Source organism: Apaloderma vittatum, unplaced genomic scaffold (assembly GCF_000703405.1).
Source record: "Apaloderma vittatum isolate BGI_N311 unplaced genomic scaffold, ASM70340v1 scaffold7939, whole genome shotgun sequence".
NCBI lineage: Eukaryota > Metazoa > Chordata > Aves > Trogoniformes > Trogonidae > Apaloderma > Apaloderma vittatum.
In genome coordinates, this window is record NW_009736898.1 from 1 (window position 1) to 26431 (window position 26431).

The 26431-nt window shown below is 39.2% G+C and overlaps 1 protein-coding gene across 1 annotated transcript; it reads left to right on the forward strand.

The window, feature by feature from the left end:
- Positions 1 to 1038: 1038 nt before the first annotated feature.
- Positions 1039 to 26431, forward strand: YWHAZ (tyrosine 3-monooxygenase/tryptophan 5-monooxygenase activation protein, zeta). The gene is made up of 5 exons (XM_009877130.1): positions 1039 to 1531; positions 17944 to 18067; positions 21730 to 21893; positions 21986 to 22081; positions 25367 to 26431. The coding sequence occupies exons 1-5, from the start codon at positions 1238 to 1240 to the stop codon at positions 25424 to 25426; spliced, it is 738 nt and encodes a 245-aa protein (XP_009875432.1). The 5' UTR covers positions 1039 to 1237; the 3' UTR covers positions 25427 to 26431.

Genomic DNA, 26431 nt, shown 5'->3' on the forward strand with positions numbered 1-26431 from the left:
GCTTTAAAATGGCTCCTTCAGCCCGCTGTTCGCCGTGCAGTCAAGTTTTCGACGCACGTTCGCAAACGCTGCGGAACCAGCTGCTGGGTTTGTGGCCCCGGTTTTGGGATAGGAGCTACTAAAAGTTTCCCTTTCGGGTGACCAGAATGTTAAAACGTGCTTAATTTATTCCCGAATGGAAGACAGTGCTGCTATTGTTTGTGGTAACTTCATGTAAAATGACAAAAAGGTTGATGGTTAAAGGTTGAGATGCTGGGTTCTTGTGTATGGAGCATAAAGCTCCATAACAAAAACTGGTTCTTAATTTAATGATATGGTCAAACTTTAAGGAATGGTGCATCCCAATGCACATTGCCGGGCCCTCAGAATGATCAAGTCAAGAGACATAAAAGGATGGGGGGTGAGGGAGGAGTACGTCTTTCCTGATGTACTAAAAAAACCACCCCCAATACCTCTGTTCTGATGAGATGTGGGTTATGAGGCATCTCACCCAGGTCGTGCTATCTCAAATGCTGACGTGGAAGTAATATTTTTAAATAGTAAAATTTCCTTTTGTCTCTGAAAGCATATCATCTTGGAGGGGCTGAGCAGCAGTACCTGGCTCAGATGTATCTCATTTTGGGAATGGAAGTTAGCATTGTTGAAGGGTGTACACCTTGGCATTTACGTATTTGATACTTTCTGACTCTCTAATGTCCAGTGTGGGATTTGATTTGCCGACCTCTATGCCAGGTCTTTCTGCTTGTACCTGTAAGATTCTGTTAAGGCGCAAAGAGTTGCCTGATAGTATTTGCCTAGCCTTTATTTGGCCTTGTCCTGTGAAAAAACTCAATATTAGATATTTCCTTTGTCATTTTTCTTACACTGATAATTGGATGCAGTTGGTGCTGCAGCTTGAAGGTAGTCCTATGAGAGAGTGATGGCAAAGAACAAGGATCGTTTATGTATGTAAGATAGGAATGATGTGGTTTCAGTTCACCTTTGGATGTCTTTGTTTGCATTTGTTAAAACAATAACGTGCTTTTAAAAGTTAACAATTTTTCAGGAGGAAGCAGTGGCTTAACTCTTCAGTGCATGTTTGCATGTGTTTGAGCCTTGTGTTCTGGATTTCAGCTGTACCTCTTACAGTTCCAGACTACTTAGAGAATGGTTGCTGTGCATATGAAGTTAAAACATCTTTGTCCTTGGTCAATGTCTGAATAACGCCTCACTATTTTTCCTCTTTAGAAATATCAGCATGGATAAAAATGAGCTGGTGCAGAAGGCCAAACTGGCTGAGCAGGCTGAAAGATATGATGACATGGCAAGTTGCATGAAGTCTGTGACTGAGCAAGGAGCTGAGTTGTCCAACGAAGAGAGGAATCTTCTCTCTGTTGCCTATAAAAATGTTGTAGGAGCCCGTAGGTCATCTTGGAGAGTCGTCTCAAGTATTGAACAAAAGACGGAAGGCGCTGAGAAAAAACAGCAGATGGCTCGAGAATACAGAGAGAAAATTGAGACTGAGCTAAGAGACATCTGCAATGATGTGCTGGTGAGATATAATGAAACTGTTGATCCATTTTTACTTAGAGTTGCAGGGTAAATGGTGTCGGGCCCTCTGGGACTGCTTCTAGTCTGTCAGTAAAGCTGTGGTCTCCTAGGCTTTTTCCGAAGGATAAAGTTTAAAAAATGCCTGACTTTCTTTTTCTCTAATGTGTTGATTATTTATATACAAGTCATTGTAGTTCTGAATGCTAATGAATTTGGAGACATGTTGAAACATTGTTGCATGTAAAGTAGTAGTTATAAAAAATCAACATATTTCTTTGAGACTGAAGTAGATAGAGATTTAGTTTGGGTTTCCTGCTCTGCCCTTCCCCCTCAGTTTATATCCTAGATTGCTTTGATTTTTGCAGCTTTAATATGCTGCTCTAGTTGTAAGAGGTAGTTCTTACTCTACGGAAATTGTGCCCCTCCCTGGGTAAGATGATGTAATGTTAGTTATGACTCAGCCATGCAGAAAACTGTCTGCAGGAAGAGGCAGTAGAAATCCTGTGATACCCTCTTAAACTTAAAATTGTTAGTAGCAAACTAAAAGGGTGTTCAAGTTAGGCATTTTCTGTGGCTTGTCGTTCTGTTAAAACGTGCATGTACCCAGCAAACAGCCCTGTATTTTCTCTAGGAGACCGGTTTATGAAATCCCAACCTCTTCCAAATGCTTATTCCAGATTGCCATGTTTTGTGGTTTGTGTTTTTTGGTTTTTGGTTTTTTCAAACTGCATATGCCTGTGATGCTTTGGCGAGCACACGATTAACGGGTGTCCAGTCCTGTGAAGTAGATGTTACTGTGTCAGCAATAGAATTGTCCACTGGACTGTGGACCCCGCTGGCGTGTCATCGCATACGTGACAAAGGATCACGGACCTGGAGGTGACAGAATGGCATGCAATATGAGAGAAGTGTTGAATAGCTAAATATGTGCTTGAAGATCTGATGTCAAATGAAAATTAAGAGCAATGAGTAGCATAAATTTTGCTTGCTATGTAAAGATAACTAAATGACATGGGCGGTGATCACTTCTAGAAGACTGGTTCTCCAAGGGTGTGTAAAAGTCAGCATGGATAATTCTGAGTCTTGGTTTCCAGTTTAGGCTGGCTTCCATGGTTGTTGTAACACACCCACTTTCCTATGTTTTGTTACCTTGTGTAAGGATAACTCTCAAACTTTTACTGGGAAAATGGAAATGCCGAACTCGCACAAGAGGAAGGTAGTTCTTGTGGTATTAAGTGGTGGCTCATCTGTTTCAGCAAGAGAAATAAGGATCCGAATCTGGTGGTCTAATTTCTTGTTATTTCTCTTTTTTAAATTAATTTATTCTATTATTGGGAGAGTCCTCTGAACTGGATGCTTTCGAGTTCAGAGTGACCTGTTTGGGCTTAAGAAATAATTTTAATTAAGTCATTATGCTTAGAAAAACCCCTTTTAGAAGAACTTAGTGGTTGCAGTTATGTTTTTTTTTCTGTTAATGGAAACTAGATTGAGGTGAAGCTGGTTGTTATTGTGCATGCTAAACACAAAAACGGAAACAAAACCCCAGCTTTTGAGTTTGCTGCAGCAGCTGAAGTATCTGGGAGGGGTGGAACACAGGTGTGGAATCTTGTTAATCTTCCGAATCTCAAAATTTCTCTTTGTGTTTAATGAGAGATACATACATTATTCAAAGAAATTATTATTCTTTGACCTGCTACTTTTAGGAAGTTAATATGTTATTAATCTTCGGTGTTGCCAGTCTAAGTTTTCTTAATAGATTAAGGAAAAAATTACTGTCCAGAAGAACCAATGCCTTAGGCAGTGATTAGCAGTAATAAACCTACTTTTTTCTATACTTAGATTTAAAAAGAAAAAATAAACACTTTTATTTTCAATTCAAGGAAGAGAATTTAAAAATGTTTTCAAATGGCATGCACTACTTTTGACATTGTCAACTGCACTCAAGAATTAGTTTTATATTTGAACATGCATTCTGGTTTTCTTTTTTGGAATATCCTGTTCACTTATGTTCTTACTCATCTAGAAACATGACTGACTGTTGCTTTATTTGACTCCGCTTTGCTTTAAGAGAGAAAAAAAAATTTGTGATAACATATTTTATGAACACAGTTATTATTTACACAATGCTACATGCAAATATAGAACTAGGGTTGGGTTGGTTGCAGGTTTTTTATATTTTTTTCCCAGAAGATCCTCTGTAAGTTTTGTACAGCATAGTTGTTCAGTCTATAACTGTTCACAGGAGTGAAAAATAAGGCTTACCAAGTCTTGATTGGTGTGAAGTATACTGTTAATAAGACTTGACGTGTTAACAAACTTTCAAAGGTTTCAGTCACAAGCCTTATCAATTACAGTACAAAAGCATCTCGGAAGCTTTTGTCTCTTTTATTAAGACTGTGAAACTGTTTGAGCTGTTGTTGTGTCTTCAGTTGCCTGCTAGCCTCTTAAGTAATATTTAATACCCTGGAGTGTTACATCACAGCTGAGCATGGAAGTGACTGGTGTCCTAACTTCAGTGTCGAAGGGAGGAAACCAATTAAGAGAATGTGTGTGACTTGCGGAATGTAGCCAAAGCTGGCTCCTCTGCAGTTTCTTGCTCTCTTCCCTCATTTGTTGGAATCAAATTACTCGTGGGTTGGAAGAAATGGCTCCTCCAATCCAGTAGACAGAGAGTATACTAAACTGTGCCTGGCTTCTGTTCCTAGCTCTTCCACCAATTTATGGAGTGAGTAAGAGCAGTTAATGCTGGACTTTTTTTCTTGCTTCACAACTATTAGACTTGGTGATAAAAATTATAGCATTTGCCTAGGTCAGACCTGAGCGTTTTACTCCTTTGCACTGACCTTGCAGCAGGAAAAACCTTCCCTCACTTGAACCTGATGTCGAGTACCTTTACAGCTCTGCAGATGGCTGAAGTCATCCTCTTGCTGCAGCCTCAGAGTGCTGCTGTACCTTGAAGAGACATCTAAAATCTCTTGGTCCAGCACCAGTTCTGTCAGTTACATGTTGGAGTATACTCCAGTGTAGCGTAACTGACTCTAATTTGGAATTAGTCTGGTAATACTGATAAACTGCAGATAATTGTGACATTTAGTGCATAGTTCAAGTTCCTTGCACCATGACATTAAGGACTGAATTTCCGAAGTCTTAAAGAACCATACAGTGTGTGTGGGGAAGGAAGTACATTGCCACACTTGAGCATCATAAATCTACTTCAGTGTTAGAAAATTTCCAGCTTCAGAAATTTCATATTGGTACAGGAAATTAAGATTTTCACTAAGTACTTTTCCTCATGTTAACTGTGTGCTTCACATCTTGTTTCACTTTCTATGGTAGAAAGGAGGATCTGTCTAAAATATGAGTATAATGATCTTTTATTTGTCATTTCTATCATAAAAATTTTTATTAATCTAACAGGTGTGGATTTTCTTCAAAACACTTTTTTAGTGCAAAACAGAGCTGTAAATGAAGTAGTTCAAATTAAATCTGTAGTAAGATGAATTTTTAAGCTAATAAGGATTCTGAAGTACAGAAAAGAATGTGTGGAGAGATCTTCGATTAGCTGACATCTGATACTGCTTGCATGTTGGAAATTCTCAGGAGTTAAACCACTAGTAGCTTTCAGGCAGTCTCTGACATGAGCTAAACGTAAACTAACCATTTAAAACACAACTGCCTATCTTTGCTCGAGCATGAGTACAATTCTAGATGGTTACACTCTTCCCTGGGCTGGCATATACAGTAGTGGTTCCCTGCATGCTCTCCCAAGTGTGTCATATGTGACAGTTCCATGTTCTACCCCCACACCCGGTATTTTGGGCAATGTCTCTTCCTCCTCTGCATTCCTCCACAGTCATAAGTAAACCCCTTTGGTTGCCTTGCCCAAGCTCACTGTTTCCTTTTTGGTTGTTCCCCTTAAGATCTAGAGAGCTTCCTGAAACCTTGGCTGCCCTTCAGTGTTGGAGAGTTAATTGTTGCACAAAGGTGCTAAACAGAACTTTTCCGCACTCTCTCCTTGCAGAAAAGCTGCAGGTTAATGGGGCTGTTCAGGACCCTCTCAATAAGATGCATTGTTTGCCGCCTTCACCATGTTATTTGGTCTTAACTTCATGCTCAGAAGCATGAAATGGAACTCCTTATGTGCCTGCACTATTTAGATTTCTTTGTACTTGTTAGAGATGCTTCACTTTTTAGAAGTGGTAATTGTTGTGAGAAGAGAAGATGACTTTAGGTGTGTGAGTCTTCCATATGTGTATTGTTTTTGGGGGAGTAGGAGGTTTAGTGCTGACCTGTCATGGGGCTACAGTTCCCTCGTGGTAAGGGAATGCATATAAATGGCTTTTTAAAGAACATACCACAGAGCTAATGCCTGTTGCCATCATAGGCAAATCACTGTGGGACTATTTTCCATTTGCCTGCAAACATCTAATAGGTTACTATGTTAGCACCTATAAAACCTGTTTCTGCACCAATTCTTAATGACAGAATTAGGAAATTTAGTCCTCTCTCCTGTAGGAAGCCATGTGCTTTTTGACATGCACACGTATGAGGTTTTGGATTTTTTTTTTTTAATTCAGCATTTGTATGCTCAGTGTTTCCTCTTAATGGTCAAAGAGCACAGCCAACCAACAGAGTGATGCTAACAAGCAAATGAATAGACTTATTATGAGCTCGAGTGACTTATTATACCTTCTTATATATTACAACCTTCTATGCTATTAAGATATCTGATACTAACAAAAAATTAAATGTTCTGACTGAAAATTGCTACCTTTGTTTCTGTGACTCCTTCAAGCTTGCTTATTTTTTTATTTTTGACTGCACTTTGTTTTGGTCTTTGGGATCTCTGTCCCTTTTTTGATGTTTTCGGAAAAGAAGTGGAAGTATTGGTAGAAGCTTCTATTTATAGAATGTCGATCACAGAAGTGGGTGGTTAGTTTGTTGAAATCTAGGAGTTAGAGGCCCAAAATCTGTGTTTTCAAAAACTTCATCCTTATTATTTTGAGCTCTTCTGATTGAATAATTTAGGTTGGAATGGAGGTTGTTTAGTTCAACGCTGCTGAGAACAGATCCAGTTAGATCATAGCACTCAAGGCCTTGTCAGTTGAATTTTGAACATCTTAAAGTATGCAGATCATGCAGCCTCGGACAGCCTGTCATAATACTTGATCTTACTTAGGGTTAAAAGAGATGGGGAAAAAAAAATCAGAGCTTCTCGTGTTCCAACATGGTTGCTGCCTCTTGTCATTTTATTGTAGACCTCCAGGAAGAGCCTGGCTCCATGTTCTCTAGGCAGCTGTACACCTGCTGGTCGTCTTTTCTCCAGGCTGAAAAAACCCAGCTCGCTCAGCCTTGCCTTGTACAGCGTGTGCTCCAGCCCTGTAATCATACTGGTCACCTCGACTGGATTCACTTCAGTACATCCATGTCTCTTGTACTGTAGAACCCAAACCTGAACATAGAACTTGTTTCAAATTGTTAAAATTTGTATTAAAATATGGTAATTGGAAATGTGCTAGTGGGGCATGTGAAAATCTGTGAGTATCTCTGGTTCACAAATGCTTCTCTGAATGAACTTCAGCATATCACAGAGCAGAATGTAGCTGGGATTTACTGGTGTCCCAGGATGGTTATAATTTAAGCTTTTGATTAACTCTTCAAGTCTAGCTTTTTCAGTTAGGGTTTGACTGGTATAACTGCTCACATATATTGAAGGTAGGAGGCTGAGGCAATTTGCATTAAACTCATGATTCCATTTTGTTAATCCTTTAATCGCTTCCCTGGTTGTAGCTACACCCTTTTGAGTGTTTGGGGTATTTTTGCCTGTTGGTTTTTTCTTTGATTGTATTTGTGTTGGTTTGGTTTTTTTCCTGCAGTGAAAGCACTGCCTAAACTACAGCAGTTTCCTTTATTTTGGACGCAGATGGTCTCTTTTTTTTTTTTTTAAAGCAAGTAAAACTCTTGAATTTTGGAAAGTTAAAACATCATTCATGCATCAGTTCAAATACGCAATGACTTGCATTGATTTTTATTTATTCTGTGTTGTTTATGTAGTTTATAAAAGCATGAAACTTGAGCTCATGTTTGAAAGGATTTTAGATTCATGCATATAAAAGGAATTTACAGGTGGTTGGGCTGCATCAGCAAAGGTGAGCTACTACTTATTAATCTTACCAAGAAGTGCATCCATAATGTTGATATGTGTGTTTAATGCACCCATTTATCATAAAATAGGTAAGGTGCTCTGCATAAATGCAAAAAATTATTTAAACGTGCAGTTACCTCTGATAATTATAGTATCAACTGTGCACACGCATGTATATGCACATAGATACATATATCTGTGTCCTCTTGTATTTATTGGAAGTAGAAAAAATCTTTAATATAACCAATAGTCTGCTGTATTAATTTCACTTGGCATTAATGTTTAATAATTGACTTTGATTTTAAAAAGTACATAGTGCTTGTACTGTTCAAAAGCATCCAAGTAACAACTTTGCTTTATTTGACAACAACGTTCAGTGTTCAGGTACTTTATGTGCTTAGTGCTGATGTGCAGTTCTAAGCAGCAAAATAAATTAAGTTGACCAGTGAGTCACCTGTGACAGATACTCTTCCTTCTGTGCTGTTGAAGCAAGAACTTCATTGCAGGTACTTGTACTTTTGTGAAGCTGTTAAGTGTGTTTCTTTCACTGGCTGGTTATTTAGAAGGCTGAGTCGAAATGCTGATACTGGCTTTTACTGTGCCTGTGGAAGCTGTAAGGGGTAGAAATGTAAAATTTAGAATACAAGCAGAGTTAGTGCGTTGTCGCTGTACATCTGTATAAACAGATGCCACACCACACCGTCTCTGGTGTTATCTGGAAATTTCTGTCATGTTACCGTGCGCTTGACAGCAGTACCTGTTTCCGAAACAGGTTCTCAAATGCTTTACTTGTTCTTTGCTTAGAGGCAGACACAGCAGCTTCTGGCTTTGAACCTGAAGTTGGGTGTCCATTCAGGCACCATTCTGAAATAGTTTGACAAAGGTTATGCTATTAAACTTGGTTGTAGAGCATTAAGATTGTGATTATTTCTGAAACTTGTTTTTTACCCAATGTCAGCTCTTGTGTAGTTGCTTATTTTTCTTGAAATCTGACAGAAGATTGGCAATGCCTCTTCTAATAAGTCGTGCTGCTGCTGAGATGAACAGTGAATTCTTAATTCTTTTTAGCAGATTTAATGCAGCTCAAATGAGCTAGAGAGTAATTGTAGGTTGTTAGGGTTTTTTCTGGATGTTGGTACCCTTTGTGATTATGAAGGTGACAAAACAGTTAACATGAATCTCATCTCTTGTCTAATCAGATTCACCTAGTGCAGAGTAGACTTACATTGCTAAAATAGCATTTTAGCTAATAAAATGTTTTTAACCTTTTATGGTATAATGAACTGGAAGATACACAGTCTGCTTCAGAAGATTTCAGATCTGTTTTGTGCAATCTGCTAAAGATAAATGGTTTCTGCTTCTGCTTTGTATCAAGGATAAAAAGGGTTACATCATGTTTATGGGAGTTTTTAGTAGTATTTTTTCAGAGACCAAAACTGTAGTCTTAAGGCAGCTTGAACCTGTCCTGGTTTGGAGTAGAGCCACAATAGCTATTGCTTTATACTTACCTACCTAGCAGAAATTCTCATCCAACTCAATTGGTTTCAATTTCCTGTTAGGTGAAGTTCCTCAGAAGATGCTCTGTATCTTCAAAGAATAATGACCAGTGCGTTTGGTAACATTGTGTTTTGTTCCAAGTCCCCAATATTCAAGAAATAAATTAATGAGGTGATTAAAATAAAACTAAAAAATAAATACATTGCACATTGGTGTTATGCTCAGTGGAGACTGTTTTGTATATTAATGTTTATAGCAATGCCTCAGTAAATTAAGTACTTTAATCCTAATTATTTTTCCATTAAGTATCTTGCTGACTGTTGCATTTCATGAGTTTTCTCAGAGCTAGTTACTAAACTGAAAATGTATTTTTGTCTGTGCTTCAGAATTTGGTACCTTCACTGTCATGTGTTTGTTAAGCATACTTTGATAAAAACCTGTGATGATTGTCATAAAGGACTTTAAAAGTCTTTTGAATAATCTCAAAAAGTCTATCCTAAGTGCATTTGCTTCCCTTGCAATCAATACGAATTGGAAAGTGAAGCAGTAGTAGGAACCAAGCTAGTAAATGGCACGATAGTCTGAGCTGGGGAGGGTAGCTCTGCGAGGAGAGCTACTTGTATGGCTGTAAAAATGTGAACTGAGATGCTGCTCCTCGTTGCCTCCATTCCCATCCTTTTCTTTTTATGCAGACTGGTGAATGTGTCCGTCTCTATGTGCCACATCCTCCCTCTGGCACCCTGTAGGTTTTTTTAGTGCCTACCCCTACTTCTTACTGACTTAGTTCTATGCCCAGCATACTTGTCAGCATGAAGATGATTTTTCAGGATGTCTTACTTCTTCCATGTTTTCCTCTGCCTGCCCATAGGTGATACTGCTTTTCTTCTCTTTTCTAAAGAAACACATTTAGACTGTTTAAGTAGTATTTTTTGCATAGCCTAAAATTTGCTGCCATTCTTTGTTATATATTTTCTCCATTAATACTTTTTCTTTTTTTTTTTCCAATTACTCTTCTGCTACTCAAGTCTCACTTCCTACATTTTCTCCGATTCTGAATTTTCACCAGATTGACCACAGCAAAACTGCTGATCAGTTATACTTTTTTCCTGCTCCTGTCAATCCTGGGTGTCACATCTCCTACGGCTTCATGAACTCTGCAATGAAATTCCTCCCCAGCCCCTGAAGGTCTTTTGTCCAAAATTATGAATTCCCTCTCCTGCCAAGGCTCATCATTCTCACCTCATCTCTTCCAGCCAGCCTTCTGTACTCACCTTTTTCAAACTACTGCTGCTCTCTGTTTGCGTGGGCAGCCAAGTCAATGGCAAGAGGGAATAACTGGTGCTGAGCGCAGGCAGCAGGCTTGTTTCCTTCCTTATTCAGCAGATCTTTTACCAGAGAGGTCTCCAGTGCCACAGCAGCTGCTGATATGTGATACTTTTTCCTGTATTCCTGTTCTAGGGAGCAAATGAGTAGATAGAAATCTGTAGCTAACTTGAAACAAGAGGCTTTGAGCTGCAGTGGAAGCGTGAGAGCAGAACAGTCCTTCTGGTTTTCCCCTAAGAGCGCTGGAGGTCACCTCATAGGCAGCAGTTTTACAGTCCTGATCCTGAGCTCTGGGAAGAACTGTGATCAGAATCAGCGTCATGAGCCTGTCTCAAAAAAAGCCTGTATTTGGGAAGAAATTGTCTAAAAATATTCCCCTTAAGAATACAAATATTTGTTGTTTTCCTCCAACAATTCAGATAGATGTGCATAAAGAAAATTTCTGCTGACCATAAATGGTTTGGTTGAACCTGTTGTAGCATGTGTGTATGTGCCAATCTGTGCAGGGCAGCTGATGGCATGTGTTGCTTTATAGCCTGAGTGAATTTCCTAACTGGTGCTAAGGCAGAAAACATATGCATGGAAAATCACTCTCCAGCTTTCTGCGAGCATGATGGCTATCTTGAACTTTCCCAACACAGGTGGCTTATCTGCAATAACTTTGTCATCAAAATAGAAGTGTGTAAACAAACAAACAAAAAACCCACAAAAAACCCCAAACAACAAACTAACCAAACAAAACACCACAAACAAACAAAACCCACAAAAAACCAATTATTCTGGTGGTTGGTTAGTGGATTCCACTTGAAACCAGGTACATGTAGCTGTTCCTGCAAAGTGTGTACCTGAAAACAGTATTTTCAATGTCTACCTAAGTACACCTGATACTTCATCTGTGTAATTCTTTCAAATACTAACATGCTGCTGTGCAGGTAGTCAGAAAACAGCAAGTCAGCACTGTAACAGGAGTCTGGATAGTTTTGTGTCTCCTGCCACAAAGGAAGAATTGTTGCACTGGGAGCGTCAGGGCACAAGAGGAGCTTAGGGGGTTCTGGGTTGCAGTTAGTAAGTTTATCTTAATGCGTCTTGAAAGCTGAATATTAAGATTCAATAGACTTTAATTTTATTACTGGTTCTAACACAGTACTTAGGCTGGATATCCATCACATCTTCCTTGTTTTTCTCTCCCTTCTCCCCTGATCACCTTCCTTTGTAGAGAACAAAGTAAATAACTACCCGGACAATGTGAACGTGCAGCATGGGCTTTTGATTCGTGTTTGCAAATGGTACTGAAAGTCTGCAAATGAGCCGAAGTTATCTGGTAGTCTTCTAAAAGAAATGCAGACTTGAATACCAGTCCTTTTTATTTTGGAGGTTTTCTAGTGTGGGTTGTTGGGTTTTTTTGTATGAAACCAATTAAGACAAAAGTAACATTCTCATGTGCAGGTAGTCAGGCATCTGCAGCTTCTTCTCCATAGTGTATTGTGAATATTAAGGTTATGTTGATGTAAGGGGAGTTTGGGCAATGTGTAGATGTGGATAAGAAGGCTGGTGGAGGTTCCTGCATTCAGAGAAACCACACCTGGCTCTGGAAGTCCCCAGGCATTGATGGAGCCTAAAAGAAGCATGACAATTTCTTGCTTTGTGTATTTTTCTAGTGGCATCCTATTCTGGACACTGCTGCAGGTAGTTTAGTAGACAGAGGAGTTTTGTCAGGTAGTACAACCCCTCCTGTGTTCTTAGAATATCTTGAAGATAGTGGCCTGCTGCATATATAATGAAAACAGTGGGCCATTGTCAGCCAGTGTGGAATAAGTTTCAGGCTGAGCTTAAAAAAAAATAAAAAACCAAGCTCTTCTTTTCATGTCTTCCATGAATTTATAAAAAAAAAAAAAAGAGTTCTTCCATGTCTTCTTCATCCCAATGCCATGCACCACAAATGGATAACAAGTGAATTGAAGTTCATCTAGTAGTCCTGTGTAATGTATCTTCAAAACTAGAAATAATGTCATAACTATGTCGGATGTCTTTTGATACTGCATGAAAACACGAGGCCTGTCTTGTTAGTTCTGAGCAAAACTAATACTGTTTACTTAATGTTTATGTATGTTCTTTTGGATTTTTGCTGTTCTGCATCTTGGTTCTTTTATGTTTGTTTCTCCAGTAGCTATAGAGTTTTTACTCAGTGATTATCTTTGTTTTTTACTCAGTGATTAATTTTGCATACGTAAGAAGTTCTCAGTACTTTAAATGAAAAGGTAATATGTAGTTACAAGTGTATTTTTCTATAATTCAGTGACTTTTATTCTTACTCTCCTGTTTGGTAGGATGGAAATACTTTCAACAGAAAATTCAGCTGTTGGTGCAGTCCTCAAGTGCATTAATAATTGTCTGCAGTTCCCAGGCAATAACATGTACTTTAATAAAGGAAAATATGCACAGAACTGTAAGCAACAAGGCAAAATGGAGGCATTTCTTTTAATGCTCTCACAATGATTTTTTGGAATTGTCTTCTGGCCCACGCAAGTCATTTATCAAAGAAGTAAGCAAATGATTTTGAAAGAAGGGTAGTTTCAGGCTTCAAGTATCAAAAAAGACTATTCGAGTTTTTATGGGCTTCCTGTCTTCAGCTGAAGGTCTTGCAACAACTTGACAAACTGAAGTGTGTTTTCGTGCAGTAAGAAGCAGGCAGGTGGAATTTCTGTAGATGGTTAGGTGTTAGGTTTTTTTGTTACGCAGAATTACTACTTGTTCTGCTTCTTCACACTCATAACTGAGCCTGATAACTCTCATGATAACATGCCCTATGGAGAGCGGCTGAGGGAACTGGGTTTGTTTAGTCTGGAGAAGAGGAGGCTGAGAGGAGACCTTATTGCCCTCTACAACTACCTAAAAGGAGGCTGTAGTGAGGCTGGTGCTGGTCTCTTCTCTCTAATTACTAATGACAGGACAAGGGGAAATGGCCTCAAGTTGCGTCAGGGTAAGTTTAGATTGGATATTCGGGGGAAGTTCTTTACTGAGCGAGTGGTGAGGCACTGGAACAGGCTGCCCAGGGAGGTGGTGGAGTCACCAACCCTGGAGGTGTTTAAAAAAAAAGTCGATCTAGCACTTGAGGCTATGGTGTAGTGGTTAGGTGTGCTGGGATGAAGGTTGGACTAGATGATCTTCAGAGGTCCCTTCCAACCCCTAACATTCTGTGATTCTGTGACTTTATCTTGCAGAACCACAGGAACATGTTCATATGGCCCTTCATCAAAGTGGGCTCCAAACACGTTGTGCTTGGTGTTGTCATGTGTTAACTGTGCCCTGCTCTGGCAAAAGAACGTGTGTAAGAATGAAGACACTGAATCTCTCTCCAGTTTAGTGTTTAAAATAAGTCAGGATTGAAGTTCACCAGTAGAATAAAGATGTGTATATGAGCCTCTGTTACATCTTTGGAGAAGGAGGCTTTTCTCTAGTGCTGGGGAGAACATACCAAATTTATGAAATTCCTTACCTGTGTTAAGCATAGCTGGCATCTCCCAATTTGAATGTGCAGTCTCTCCCAGTCCAGAGTATCAGAAAGATGTTACATTAGTTGTGATCATGGTTGCAGATTGAGGTGTTGAAGCCTGATCAGTCAGCATGCTGGGAAGAGGTGATACTGAAATTTAGTGCATGCATGTTTGCCTCTTTTTTTATTTATTTTTTTTTTAAAAGAAAAAAAAAAGTAATAATTTTCCATTAAGTCTTTCTGGAAAGAATCTGGTATGTCTTTGCTATGAGAAGTATTAGAAGCACTCGTACAAGCTGTTAACAGGTTTTGGCTAAAAAGTGCTCTAAGATGCTGCTCCATCTACCTGATTAACTACAGTGCTGCGGTTTGTTTCACAGGAGTTAGATTCTTGCTGTCAGAAGCTCTGACAGTTACGACTCAGTAGTTGTGGGGTCTAGGGCTTAGAGACCAGTGTTTTGGTTTTAATATTTAAAAAGCTGTTTCTAGCAGACTGATTGAGGCACTGTAACTGCTCATGGAGTTAATGCATATTAGTATATATATCAAAAATGGATGGCAATTTTGCACGGTAACAGGAATATCATGAATGTACATGCGGGCTTGGCTACGTACCATGTAGCTACCCTGTACCCTTGCTATATGGACTTCAGTTGTTCCAGTGTTGGATGCATTGCAGTGATCCAACAAACTTGGTGATTACAGATTGATTTGTTGGTCCAGTTCTGGACTATCTGTTCACACTTGAGTGGCCCCAGTGGTGATCAGCTCTGTACTGATAAACACTGTCATATCAGCTGGTAAAGGAGAGAGGGTAGAGAGTATATTGGTGGCACTATCAAAAGAGTTCTTGTTCCCATTTCTTCTGCTTTGGACAAACGGAAGCCATCAAGAGGTCTTGAACAAGATATTCCTCCTTGTGAGGAAAATGTATCCTCTAGAGCAGCCTTGCAGTTAAACTTTTTTTTTTTTTTTTGAAAAAAAGATCCCCATAAGCAGACGTGTTAGCAGATAGTCAAGTGTTAGATGGGTTATGCTTTTCATTATGCCTAACATTTTATCTTATCTTCCAAAACTGAACTCTAAAAAGCCCATAGTTTTATTGGTTTCATCTCTGTGACTTTCTGTAGCCATGCAACCTCCGTGCAGACTGCAGCTTTCACAGCTGCTCTCTTGGATAAATCAGTGTACTCTGAATCTTCATGCTAACTTTAAAGGAATATTTGATGTTCACTTATGCCAGAAAATGTGTCCTGAAATAAAGACTGGTACAAACAGGAGAAACTGAATATACAGTACTCGATAAATAATAAGGGAGATATCTCCTTTCAGTAGCTTTATGTCCTTGCTTTTAAATGTTAATCTTCTTTCAGGTCTTATTGTTGCTATTTATGAAGTATTTGGCATAAATAAAATTCTCCTAAAGATATGTGGTGTACCAGTCCTACATGTTGGTTGTACAGAATAAGAGTCTTTCATCCAGATATAAGCAAAATACCAGGGCAGTCTTGGAGTCAGAGCCTCTTTGCATAGACTCTGTTCTTTGAATAGCTGTTCAAAAGGATTTTTGACTTCTAAATTTGATGTAGTTCTAAAACTTTTACAATACAAACTTGTCACACTGTGCACGCTGCTGTTGCCCTGCTAGTATCTGTCTGGTTAAGGAGACTCTCTCAGTTGGTAGTCTTTCCTCTTCCCTGTCTGCTGGTGCAATTTACCCATCCAGTTAGCTCTTTGCAAACAGCTTTACCTGATTCGTGACCTAAGGGAAGTTTGGTTGCTGCTATGGGAGTGAGCAGAGCTGTATTTTACTCAGCCAGCCTTCTATATGGATGATGAACAATTTCTGTCTAGAATCACTGAAAACACTTTGGACCAAATGGAGGTTACATAAGGAAGGCAACTCCCCATTGTGCCAGGAGGGTAGGTGCAGACAGACACACCTGACTTAATTGCATTCCTACAGAGAAAAGCTAATCAGAAGCCTTTTTCTCGGTAGCTGGTAACCTTCAGTTGTCATTGAAGTCAGTTTCTCGGAGCTCATGGAAAATGTCATAGCTGTGAATCTGGAAGTTCTCTGACAGTGAGAACAGAGAGCGTGTAAGGAGTTAGAGCAGGCTGAAGCACATGACCCATATACCTCATGGACTTTTGCTTCGTTCTAGCTGCACTGGGGCAGAGGTGCCTCTGAACCCTTCTCCTCTCGTACCGGTGTGCCCTCCGGAAGGCAGCTCAGCAGCCCTTTTCACTGGCTCCATACGAATAATTCTGCTGCCGACTTGCTGGTGTTGCATTCCCTTTGTTGCCAAAGGATTGTCTCTGCTGTCATTCAGATGAGAAACAGGGACACATGGTATTTTTCGATGTCTTTCTGTGCAGTTATAAAATGAAGCTACACAGCAACCCTCACAGTACTGAAAATATAATATTATAAGGTGTTTGGATAAATACTAATAAACCAATAAATGTTTATTTCTGTCAGCTAGGCTTCTTCACTACCCTCTCTGCTGAGATAGAAATGAGAGAGAGGCTGGCATAACGGGGCATTTCATTCTGAGGGGTTTCACACAAGATTGAGTCTCTCAGGCTAAATACTCGTGATTTACATAAATGAATTAGTAGTACTTTGGGGAAAAAAATAATCAACCAACCAAACTTGTTTACTCTTCTTGTTCTTTCTATGAATTACAGTTTTCCATAGTTCTGTGTCAACTGGCCTGTTGATCAGAGCACATACTGTGGGTGCCTGTGTTGTAATAAGAGTGGTTAGAGCCTGCCGTATCCAGGGTACGCCTATCCCAGGAGTAAGCTACTCACTTAATCTGCAGGGTGCTATCTAAAGGAAAGTACTGTACAGCAGCCATCATTCTGTGGGTTGGAACTGAACTGGATTGTCCATTTCTGTTGTGTCATTGGAAATAAAAGTGAAAACTGAAATGTTGGTCATCTAATTTACAAGGGAGAAAAGACACCCCAAAAATTATTACTAAAATGTCTTAAATATTGTTTGCTACATAGCCTTGGCAAAGTATATGTAACAGATGATGTAATTTTGACTATTCAGGAGCACTTCTGGCTTCTAAATGACTGGCTTTTCTTTCAAAGTCTGACTTGAAGCACTTAATATCAAGAAGTTTGACAAGTTTGTACCTTAATTTGACTAAGTGTGTTGGAGCTGGTGATATTTCTTTTTTCCTTTTTTCATCATAATAGAACTCTTGCTAAATTACATGACTGCCTCAGCTGGGAACTTGCTATATTAATCTAATAAGCAGTTAGAATAATCTGGAAAAACCTGGTCTTAACTGGCAGCCCCCAAGGATGATTTGGTGAAATGACTCCAAAGAGCTGCCTTTGATTTGGAAGATGTAGGGAACACCTGTTAGGGCAGTACTTAAAGCAAAGTAGAGGATCCTTTTCAGTGCTGCAGAGCTGTCAGATTGTCAGCTGTCTGGAAATGCAAGAATCCTGGTTCATCTTGCTGGCAATCCCAGTGCAGCATTCCAGTTAATGGGAACTAGATTAACAAGGCTCGTTTATTGCCTGTGTATGTAAAATCCTTGGGTCTCTGATTTGACAGCCGATACTTCAAACCTTCTTCTTATCCTTTCGTGCCTGCAGACTTTCTTCAGTTTTATACCATCTGCCCAGACTCTTTGGATTACCTTATTTTTGTCACTGTAGAACAGCTTGCAGAAACCCTTCCTTTGGTCATACAAAATTCATCTGCTAAGTTAACAGATCTTTCTTCTCCCCATCGAGTCACAGCCTGCAGCATTCCTTTTTGTACCTAGAATTGTGACCCAGAACGTGTTCTCCGAAGCTGAACATGCTCTGTAAGATGTGAAGAAAATAGGCAAAAAGTAAAGCTGTGATGACTTTGAAATAGATTGTAATGTAATTGAACTGTTGGTTCAGCGTGCTGTAAACAATATGTTCTTTGTTTCTCTTTTAGTCTCTGTTGGAAAAGTTCTTGATCCCTAATGCTTCGCAAGCAGAAAGTAAAGTTTTCTATTTGAAAATGAAAGGCGACTACTACCGTTACTTGGCTGAGGTTGCTGCTGGAGATGACAAGAAAGGTATGTCAGCTCGTGGCTAAATATTGTCAAAATAGATTGCATGCGTTCAGGAGGTGACATTACTAACTTTAGGATAATTTCTATTTGGATGTAAATTTCTTCAGTAATAGGCTTCCTGTTTTCTGAAAAAAAATCACAGGTAGTTGGCTTTCATATGAGTTATGGGAGTTTTGCCTCGTACTTCTGCTGTTTGAAGCAGGGAACAGAAGTTCAATCACAAAATCTTGAAATTGACTCCAACTTACACTTGCTTGTATCTGGTTTATCACTGAAGTACAGGATTATGCATCTTCTGCCTGGCAGAGTATTGGTTTTTTACCTCTTTGTAGGAGGACAAAGTCTTGTAGCTTTTTGAAGTCTTTTTTTTCCACTATTTCTCCTGTATTTCTACAGAATACAAAAAGTTGACATAGGTTCAGTGAGCAAAGAGGTCAGGAACCATCTGGAGAAAAAAAGCATTAGTAAAACTGGCCTTAGTGTTACGGAAAATTTCTTCCATACCATAGTAGTTTAATATCTAAATGGTTTTTATTTCCTCAGGTTTCTTCTATCTTCATGTAAGCAGCTTGTGATAATTGCAGGTTAAGTTGCCTTCACCCAAGTTTAGTTAGAAAAGTTAATACAAGAAACAATATATTTAGGTGGCTTAAGTGCTGTAGTTGGAGACACCCTACCAACATGCTGCCTCCATGCACAGTCACCTTCAGTTCAGAACAATCTGTTACGTTTAGCTACAACTCACTGCAAACAGCACTGAGCCGTTCGCTGGAGCCAGTGCAGGGCTGCTGGCAGCGTGCCCTGAGCAGCATCGTGCTTCGGCACAGGAGCCCAATCTGGTAACTTCTGCTTACCCTGGGCTGTGAGCCTGTGCTCACCCTGCAGAAACACGGCTGCCTGGGAGCGCGCGGGAGATCCAGATGCGCGGGCTTGAGACCCTCGGGAGTTATGGGAGACCTGCTCAGCTGTGCGGCTGATGCTCGGGAGCCCTCTGCCCTCCTGAAGGACTCGCCGGTTGAACGCATGGTGCCCTGGTGGCCTTGTGCTGCCCTCAAGCTGGCAAGCTCTCCTTATGTGATGCAGGAAGATGTCTGTGCGACTTGACAGAAACTAGATTGAGTTTGGTACAGAGGTGAAACAGACTTGGAATGGTGTCAAGGGAATCGATGTGTTGCCTTTAGCCTTGTGGCAGGTGTGTTACATCTATGTTGTACAGGGCAGCCCAGTTTCCCTGGCGTGCTGGGTACTAGGAAGTTGCATAAAGATACTAAGACTTTGTATAACAGTGCTTGATTTGACTTCAGGTGCTTCCTGCATGCAAACTGACCCAGTCTGCTTGTGTAACCAGTGCTTTAGATCTGTTACTGAACAGAGAGTAATTATATTTTCCTTTTAGTAATCTCTATTCATGTGCATAGAAGGTACAATATTTTGAGTCCCAGAGTTTCTTTTTTCTGTTGAGGATTAAGTTGCAGACTCTAAAATTAGACCATGAAAAATCTTTCTTTTAAGTGGTTTTGAAGTTTGTTTTTATTTAACTCAGTCTCCTGGCCGAGCGGCTTTTAGTTTGTCTCCAGGTGAAGAAAACTTTTATGAAAGCCCATCTAGCTCATAGTTGCTCTGGCTTCTAAACTTAAGACTGTTTCCCTCCACCAAGTGTTTCATCTCACAGGCTTTTCCTGTATGTGCTGTCCATGACCTTGAAGAAGAGCAGCTGATAATTATTGTTTAGGAATTAATGGCCCTTTAGTTAGACAGTATTCTTTCAGCTTTTTTTTTCTTTTTTTGCAGAATGATATAAAACTCCCAACTCTAGGAATTGTGTTTTTATCTTTGTAAACCAGATTGTTTATTTTATCGACTGAGGTTTTCTTACGGCAGTCTAGCGGACAGGAATGTCAAGCAGGGTACCTCACCCTACTGTTTTAGCCTTGAACTTTTGAGCTGTACAATGTGTTCTAAAGAATTCAAGGTTAGAAATCTTGAACCTTTTTTTACTGAGTGACTGATTTAAAATTAACAGAACACATTTTGCACAAAGTTCCCCAAATTGCTGCTCGGATTACTGTATTTTTTTCAAATAAGGATTAAAAAAAATGGGCTTTTTAAAAGTTATTGATGTTAAAATAAAAATTGCTTAAAGATAAAATGCTCACATTCATTCCTTGAAGTTAGTTTTTTTTGCTGTTTGGTTTGCTCTTCATAAGCAGTGTCACTTTCTAAGTGTTTTACTGTGAGAAAAGTAAGACACTTTTTACCACTTCTAAATCTAACTTAAAGTAAACCTGGTTTCTCAACTGTAATGTACAAAATTTTGATCACTTTCACAGTATTGAGGCAGTTACCTGTTTTTTCTGAAGCATGCCATTATTAGGGATGAGCACAGAGAGGACAAAGCATTGAATAATTGCAGATAGTGTCCTCCCTCATCTATGTTGAAGAAGACAATATGATGCTTTAATTTTTTTAATACATAAAGATGAACAAATAGAGATTGCATAGACATCCTGAATATTAGTATCAATACTGATGAACTTTTGAGTCCTTAGACTAAAATTCCTTTATTTTTTTTAAATACACACAACTGGCACTTTTGCAGAGATCATGCTGGATGCGTTTCTGGTTTGATCCAGAAATGCCAGGATTGGAGTTCTTTTGCATCTGAATTGCATGACTTCCTGCCCACCTTTTTCTCAGATGCTATTAACAGTCTCGGAGAGCGGAGGAACAGTCCTCCCTTTGTGCTCGGTGTCTAGCGCGGCTCTCGCCTCCTGCGCTCACCAAGGGCATAGTCCAGCTTGTGGGCTGTGGTGGGCTGTGATCTCTGACTTGTGCAGGCTCCGCCAGCTCATAAATTCAAGTGTCATCGATGAGAACGGAGACTGCTGAGCTTTTCAATCTCATTATACACAATATAGTTGCTTTTCTCTTCCAAGTGTTTCTAACTTGTACAGTTGAACCAATTAAGAGAATGGCAAAAAAATGATCTCTCAAAACGAGAGCCCAGTTCTTAATTTTTTACCTTCCTTCAAATTTTACAGATGCTAGAACTTCGTAAGTCATGTAAAAATGCTTTCCATATCTGCATTGGGAATGGAACTCTCTTGGAAGTGCTTAAAAATACATATTTAATTTGGGTTGAGGTATGCCATGTCAGCTTTGCCAGGCAATTTGAATGGAAATTCGTAGATGACTTCCTGAAAGGGTTTAGCATGATAGGCCAAGGTCATCAGCATTCTCTGTGACTAAAATGCAGGCTTGTAAATGCTTTGCAGTATTTAAGATATTTGAAATTGCGGTACTGTATCAAATCTGTGTGTAGTTCAAACTTCATTTTTTTACCTTTTCATGTAGTTGGTGGGGTTTATTATTCCTTAAATGTTACAAAACTGTTATAAATGTTCGTAAATACAAGTGGTCACAGGGAGAGACTCAAACCTCTGATTTGGTCAATAACAACTTCCTTTTTAAAAATAATTTTAAAATGCAATTTAGTAAAGTCTTCATAAAATAGCAGCTTGTTAGGTCAAGCGCTCATTCACTGACATTTGCTCTTAACATACTTAGTTCATGCAAGCATGAACCCAGTCCTGATGGTATGTCAGAGTACAGTATGTGATTTACTTACTTGTGGTTTTTGTGTACCTTTTGTTTTTTGCCCAAAGGGATAGTGGAGCAATCACAACAAGCATATCAAGAAGCTTTTGAAATCAGTAAAAAGGAGATGCAGCCAACACATCCTATCAGATTAGGCCTGGCTCTGAACTTCTCCGTGTTTTATTATGAGATTCTCAATTCCCCGGAGAAAGCCTGTTCCCTTGCAAAAACGGTAAGTCTTAAGGCAGGGGGAAATTCCATTTAAATTATTTGCATAACCTTTTGTCGCATGGCCAATGGAGTTGTTTGTTTTTATAACACCAGGCTTTTGATGAAGCAATTGCTGAACTTGATACATTAAGTGAAGAGTCATACAAAGACAGCACGCTAATAATGCAGTTACTGAGAGACAACTTGACAGTGAGTATCCTTAAAGTTTGTCTGTTGTTGGTTGGTAACGGGATTGGGCTTTGTGGCACTCGGAGATGTCTTGTCCATTCTTAGCTGCAGAGCCATGTCTTTCAGATGAGTTTACAGTACATCATGTTTCTGAGCTGCATCTTTTTTTCTCCTGCCTGGTCTGTCTTGTCTTTTTTTTTTTTTTTGTTACCTGCATGCAAATTAACATGGGTTTCGGACAGATGACAAATTGACCAAATTTTTCTCTTTTTTTAATTTTTTTTCAAGGATTTTAGTGTGTTTACATGATACACTTTGGACTGGGATGTTACCTTTTTGTTCAGCGGCATTGGAGAGAACAGTCATATTTTGCCTCTTCAAAAGTTATGTCAAATTTCACGCAGCTTATTCTGTGTGATTCGCTGTGCAAGGAGTAGATCCTACAGAAAAACTGCAAACAAAGCTAGCAAGTCTATTTAAGGACCAGTTGTTTGATGGGGGGGGGTTTTGGTTTTAATTTTAGTAAAGCTGAAATTGGAATCGGTGCTAGCCAGGCTATTTCTATGGCAGTCATAAAGCAACAGTCTTAATTCCTTTTTCTCGCACTCATAGCTGCCTGTGGTGTAAGTTAGGGATCAAGATTGTGTTGCTTTGTCAGAGTAATCAAAATCTTCATCTTGTGTGTTTGGTTTTTTTAACTGACTTTGAACTTTAAAACTGGTGAAGATAAACATCTAAAGCAAATGAAACGGTAAGTGTAAGCAAACATGCAATAGTGGAATTAATAGCATAGTTGACTCCCCAGTCTTCATGCAGGGAAGAGCTGCAAGCAAGAACTGAAAAAAAGAAGCATCTCTCATCACCAGATGTGGTCCCTTCTTCACATTCTGTGCATCTGGTGTCAGTGACCTTTACAAAATAGCTGGCCTTTGTTTAATTTAACTGGAAGTTGTACACTTGCATAAAATTGGAGTTGCCGTGTTTTCTGCTTTTGTTCCTAACACTTTATTTCCCTGTTCCTTGGAACCTTTTCCACTAGACTGGCAATTTAACAGTACCGAAGAAAACTTGTGATTGTTCCAGCTGTTGCTTTACAAAACAAATGGAAGAGATTTCTCAACCTCTGTAATGGAGTCAGACACAGGGTTGGCACCACTCTCCATGTCTGTGTGTGCCGTCCCCTTGAGTGAGATTGCTCAAGAGCTGTCCTCTCAATGCGTGGTATTGAAATAGAGGATGGAAGCTGACTTTAAGTGCTGGCTTCCCAGTAAGAATAATGTAAAGCTTGTCAGAGCAGTTGGAAAGCCAATTGTTTTGTATGAGAGCAAAAGCTGGACTGAGCTACCATAGTGTGTGAATTACAGTAGGAGGCCTGATAACTGATGTGAACTTTCCATTATAAGGCAGAAAGCTGTAGGCAGCTGCGGGATTGCATGGTCCTGAATGAATGATGTATCTTGCCTTAAACGCTTAGAGTGACGTGTACAAGTGCATCGGTTCCATTTTTTTGCACAACTTCTTGAGGTAGAAAATAACTTTGGTGTTTGTGTGACTGACAAAGACTGCAATGAATTTCTTAAATGTAAAAAAGGTCTGGTTTGCTAGTTATGCAAGTCTGTTTCAATCTGTGAGGTAGATTTTTGACAGTCATCTTGTATGTTCGTCAATTACGAGCAGGAGCTATTTCCTCAGTTACTGATTCTTTTTATGTTGGTTTTTGTGTGGCTGAGGAAGAGTCTGTTCATTGTCAGCAGACACTGAGGGCAGAGAAGTGCTCAGAGGGTTGTTTGATATATCAAGTCAAAATCTGTTTTACTGGAATTGCTAGGTAATTCCTTCTTTGCTGTGTTATGGAATTGTTTTGCTTTCTTTAATTAGGAAAAAAACCACCCTTCTCCCTAAAAATGTGGGTTTTTCCCCAGCAAATTTGTTAAATTATGCTCTCGTTTGGTGTTCCTCCATTCGCAGCAGTCAGGTCCTTTTTATTTAATCAGTAAAGATACGTATATATCTGTAGATATTGTAGAGGTCAGGATTTAGGATAGAAGCCTCTAATAAAATTGTGATAAAACTATTCTTACTAACTGTTCCTTGTAAGAGAAGCACTGAACTGGAGACTTAATGTCATATTATAATAATGCAGTATAGAATGTAGTGCAGCAGCTAGAAACAGATTAGTGTGCTGTTGGCTCTGGTGAAATAACTTGTCACTTAACGCCTTTAGCAAGGAACGTTTAGCGCAGATATCAAGTATTATGTTCAGGGCAAGAACAAGGCAACTGGTCTTGCACAAGTTTCTCTGTTGGCTTGTGCTCCTGGAAAGGATAAAGTGTTTCTGATGATGGAATGTTTTTAATATATATATTTTTTTTTTTTTTTTAAAAAGGCATCTTGTAAGTATAATGCTGTAGCTAGTGAGGGTTTTAGCTGTTCTAAGATTTGACCACCTTACACTGTAGAGCGTGAAGGATTCAGTTAATGCTGCCATAACTCTGTAAAGTGAGAGATTACAAATCGCGCTGGGTTATTAAGTTTGGAAGCAGCCAGGATGATAAAACACTTGGTTTACAAAATAATTCCTTTGTCTTGGGTATTGCTCTGGAAATGATGCTTAGTTTCCTTAGTTGGTAGTTAATCTTGATATATGGCTCCTTAGCATGATTTTATGGAGCATAAAATAAGTTTTTGTTCATAGTGCATGTTTAGCCTGTTTTTTCTTCCCTCTTCGTCCTTCCTCCCAAGTTTCGAAGCTCTGTGTGCCAAACGTTGCTGAATTGGGGCATGACTGACTGAGTTAGAGTCAAGGGTAGAGCTTTTTGGGGTTGTTTTAAAAAAAAACTCAGATGCTTGCTCTGAAGAAAGATAGCATTCACTATAATGTTGGATGTGGAGAGAGTCCTTTACTGCATCTCTTCCTTCAGAAAGATGCGTAAAACTTGGTTGAGGAGATTTTACAAATCCACAGGAGGCCCAGTATTGTTCATTGCCAATTCTCATGTGTCTGTCCTGTAGGTCTGATTCTTGCCTGCTTGTTGTCGTATTTTAGTGAGCCTTGTTTTGGTTTTAACTGTTCATGAACTTCCTCGTGAATTTCAGCGTAGGTTTGGGTCACCTGGCTCTAGATTTCAATTTTGTCATAGTTAAGAAACAGATTCATGTTAAAGTGTTTTCTTCCATGGTGCTTAGTAGGACCTCTTACAAAATTACTATTTAAGAAGTAGGCTTTCTTTCTAATAGTTCCTTATTAATTACTAGTCATGAATGTTAACATCCTAGGTATTTCACTCTTCTTTCTTTCTCAAACAGTTGTGGACATCGGATACCCAAGGAGATGAAGCCGAAGCAGGAGAAGGAGGGGAGAATTAACCGGCCTTCCAACTTCCGTCTGCCTCATTCTGAAATTTACACAGTAGACCATTTGTCATCCATGCTGTCCCACAAATAGTTTTTGTTTACGATTTGACAGGTTTATGTTACTTCTATTTGGATTTCTATATTTCCCATGTGGTTTTGTTTAATATTAGGGGAATAGAGCCAGTTAACATTTGGGGAATTTATCTGTTTTCATCTGAGGTGGCCAATATAGGGTTGTGAAATTTTTATACAAGTTTTAAATGTTTGGCATAGTACTTTTGGTACATTGTGGCTTCCCACAAGGCCAGTGTTAAAACAGCTTTCTATGTCAAGCACAGATGACTGCTTGCATATTGGTCTGTCACGATGGAAAAAAAAAAGGGATAATCGGTTGCAGCCACAGGTGTAGTTAGCGTGAGTGTTCAAGCTGGAGCACACATGGCTGTGAAGAAACTGATGTCCCATAGGTATTGCATGTCAAGTCAACATGTGAAATCTGTGGAATACACCGATCAAATGTACATCTTTGATTGCAGCTGAAGTGTTCCTTAAGACAGTTTGATAACCCAGTCAGCTTTCTCTAGAGAAGGACAGAGAAACGGTTCACATTCCATTATTTGTAAAGTTACCTGCTGTTGCTTTCATTATTTTTGCTACACATTTTATTTGTATTTAAATGGTTTAAGCAACCTAAGAACAAATGTACAAGTAAAGATGCAGTAAAAAATGAATTGCTTGATATCCATAATGACACTGTATATCGAGCACAGCAGTAAAACAAAAACCCATGTATTTAACTTTTTTAGGTTTTTTGCTTTTGTGATTTTTTTTTTTTTGATACTTGCCTAACATGCATGTGCTGTAAAAATAGTTAACAGGGAAATAACTTGAGATGATGGCTAGCTTTGTTTAATGTCTTATGAAATTTTCATGAACAATCCAAGCATAACTGTTCAGAACATGTGTATTAAGTTGATGTAAGTGGAATAAAAGTTTTATGAATGGACTTTTCAACTA

Bases quoted from the DNA above. Each gene is read 5' to 3' on its own strand.
- YWHAZ (XM_009877130.1), top strand. From the start codon at position 1,238: ATGGATAAAAATGAGCTGGTGCAGAAGGCCAAACTGGCTGAGCAGGCT. The intron at 1,532-17,943 runs GTGAGATATAAT...TTTCTCTTTTAG, and splicing joins ACATCTGCAATGATGTGCTG to TCTCTGTTGGAAAAGTTCTT. The intron at 18,068-21,729 runs GTATGTCAGCTC...TTTTGCCCAAAG, and splicing joins TGCTGGAGATGACAAGAAAG to GGATAGTGGAGCAATCACAA.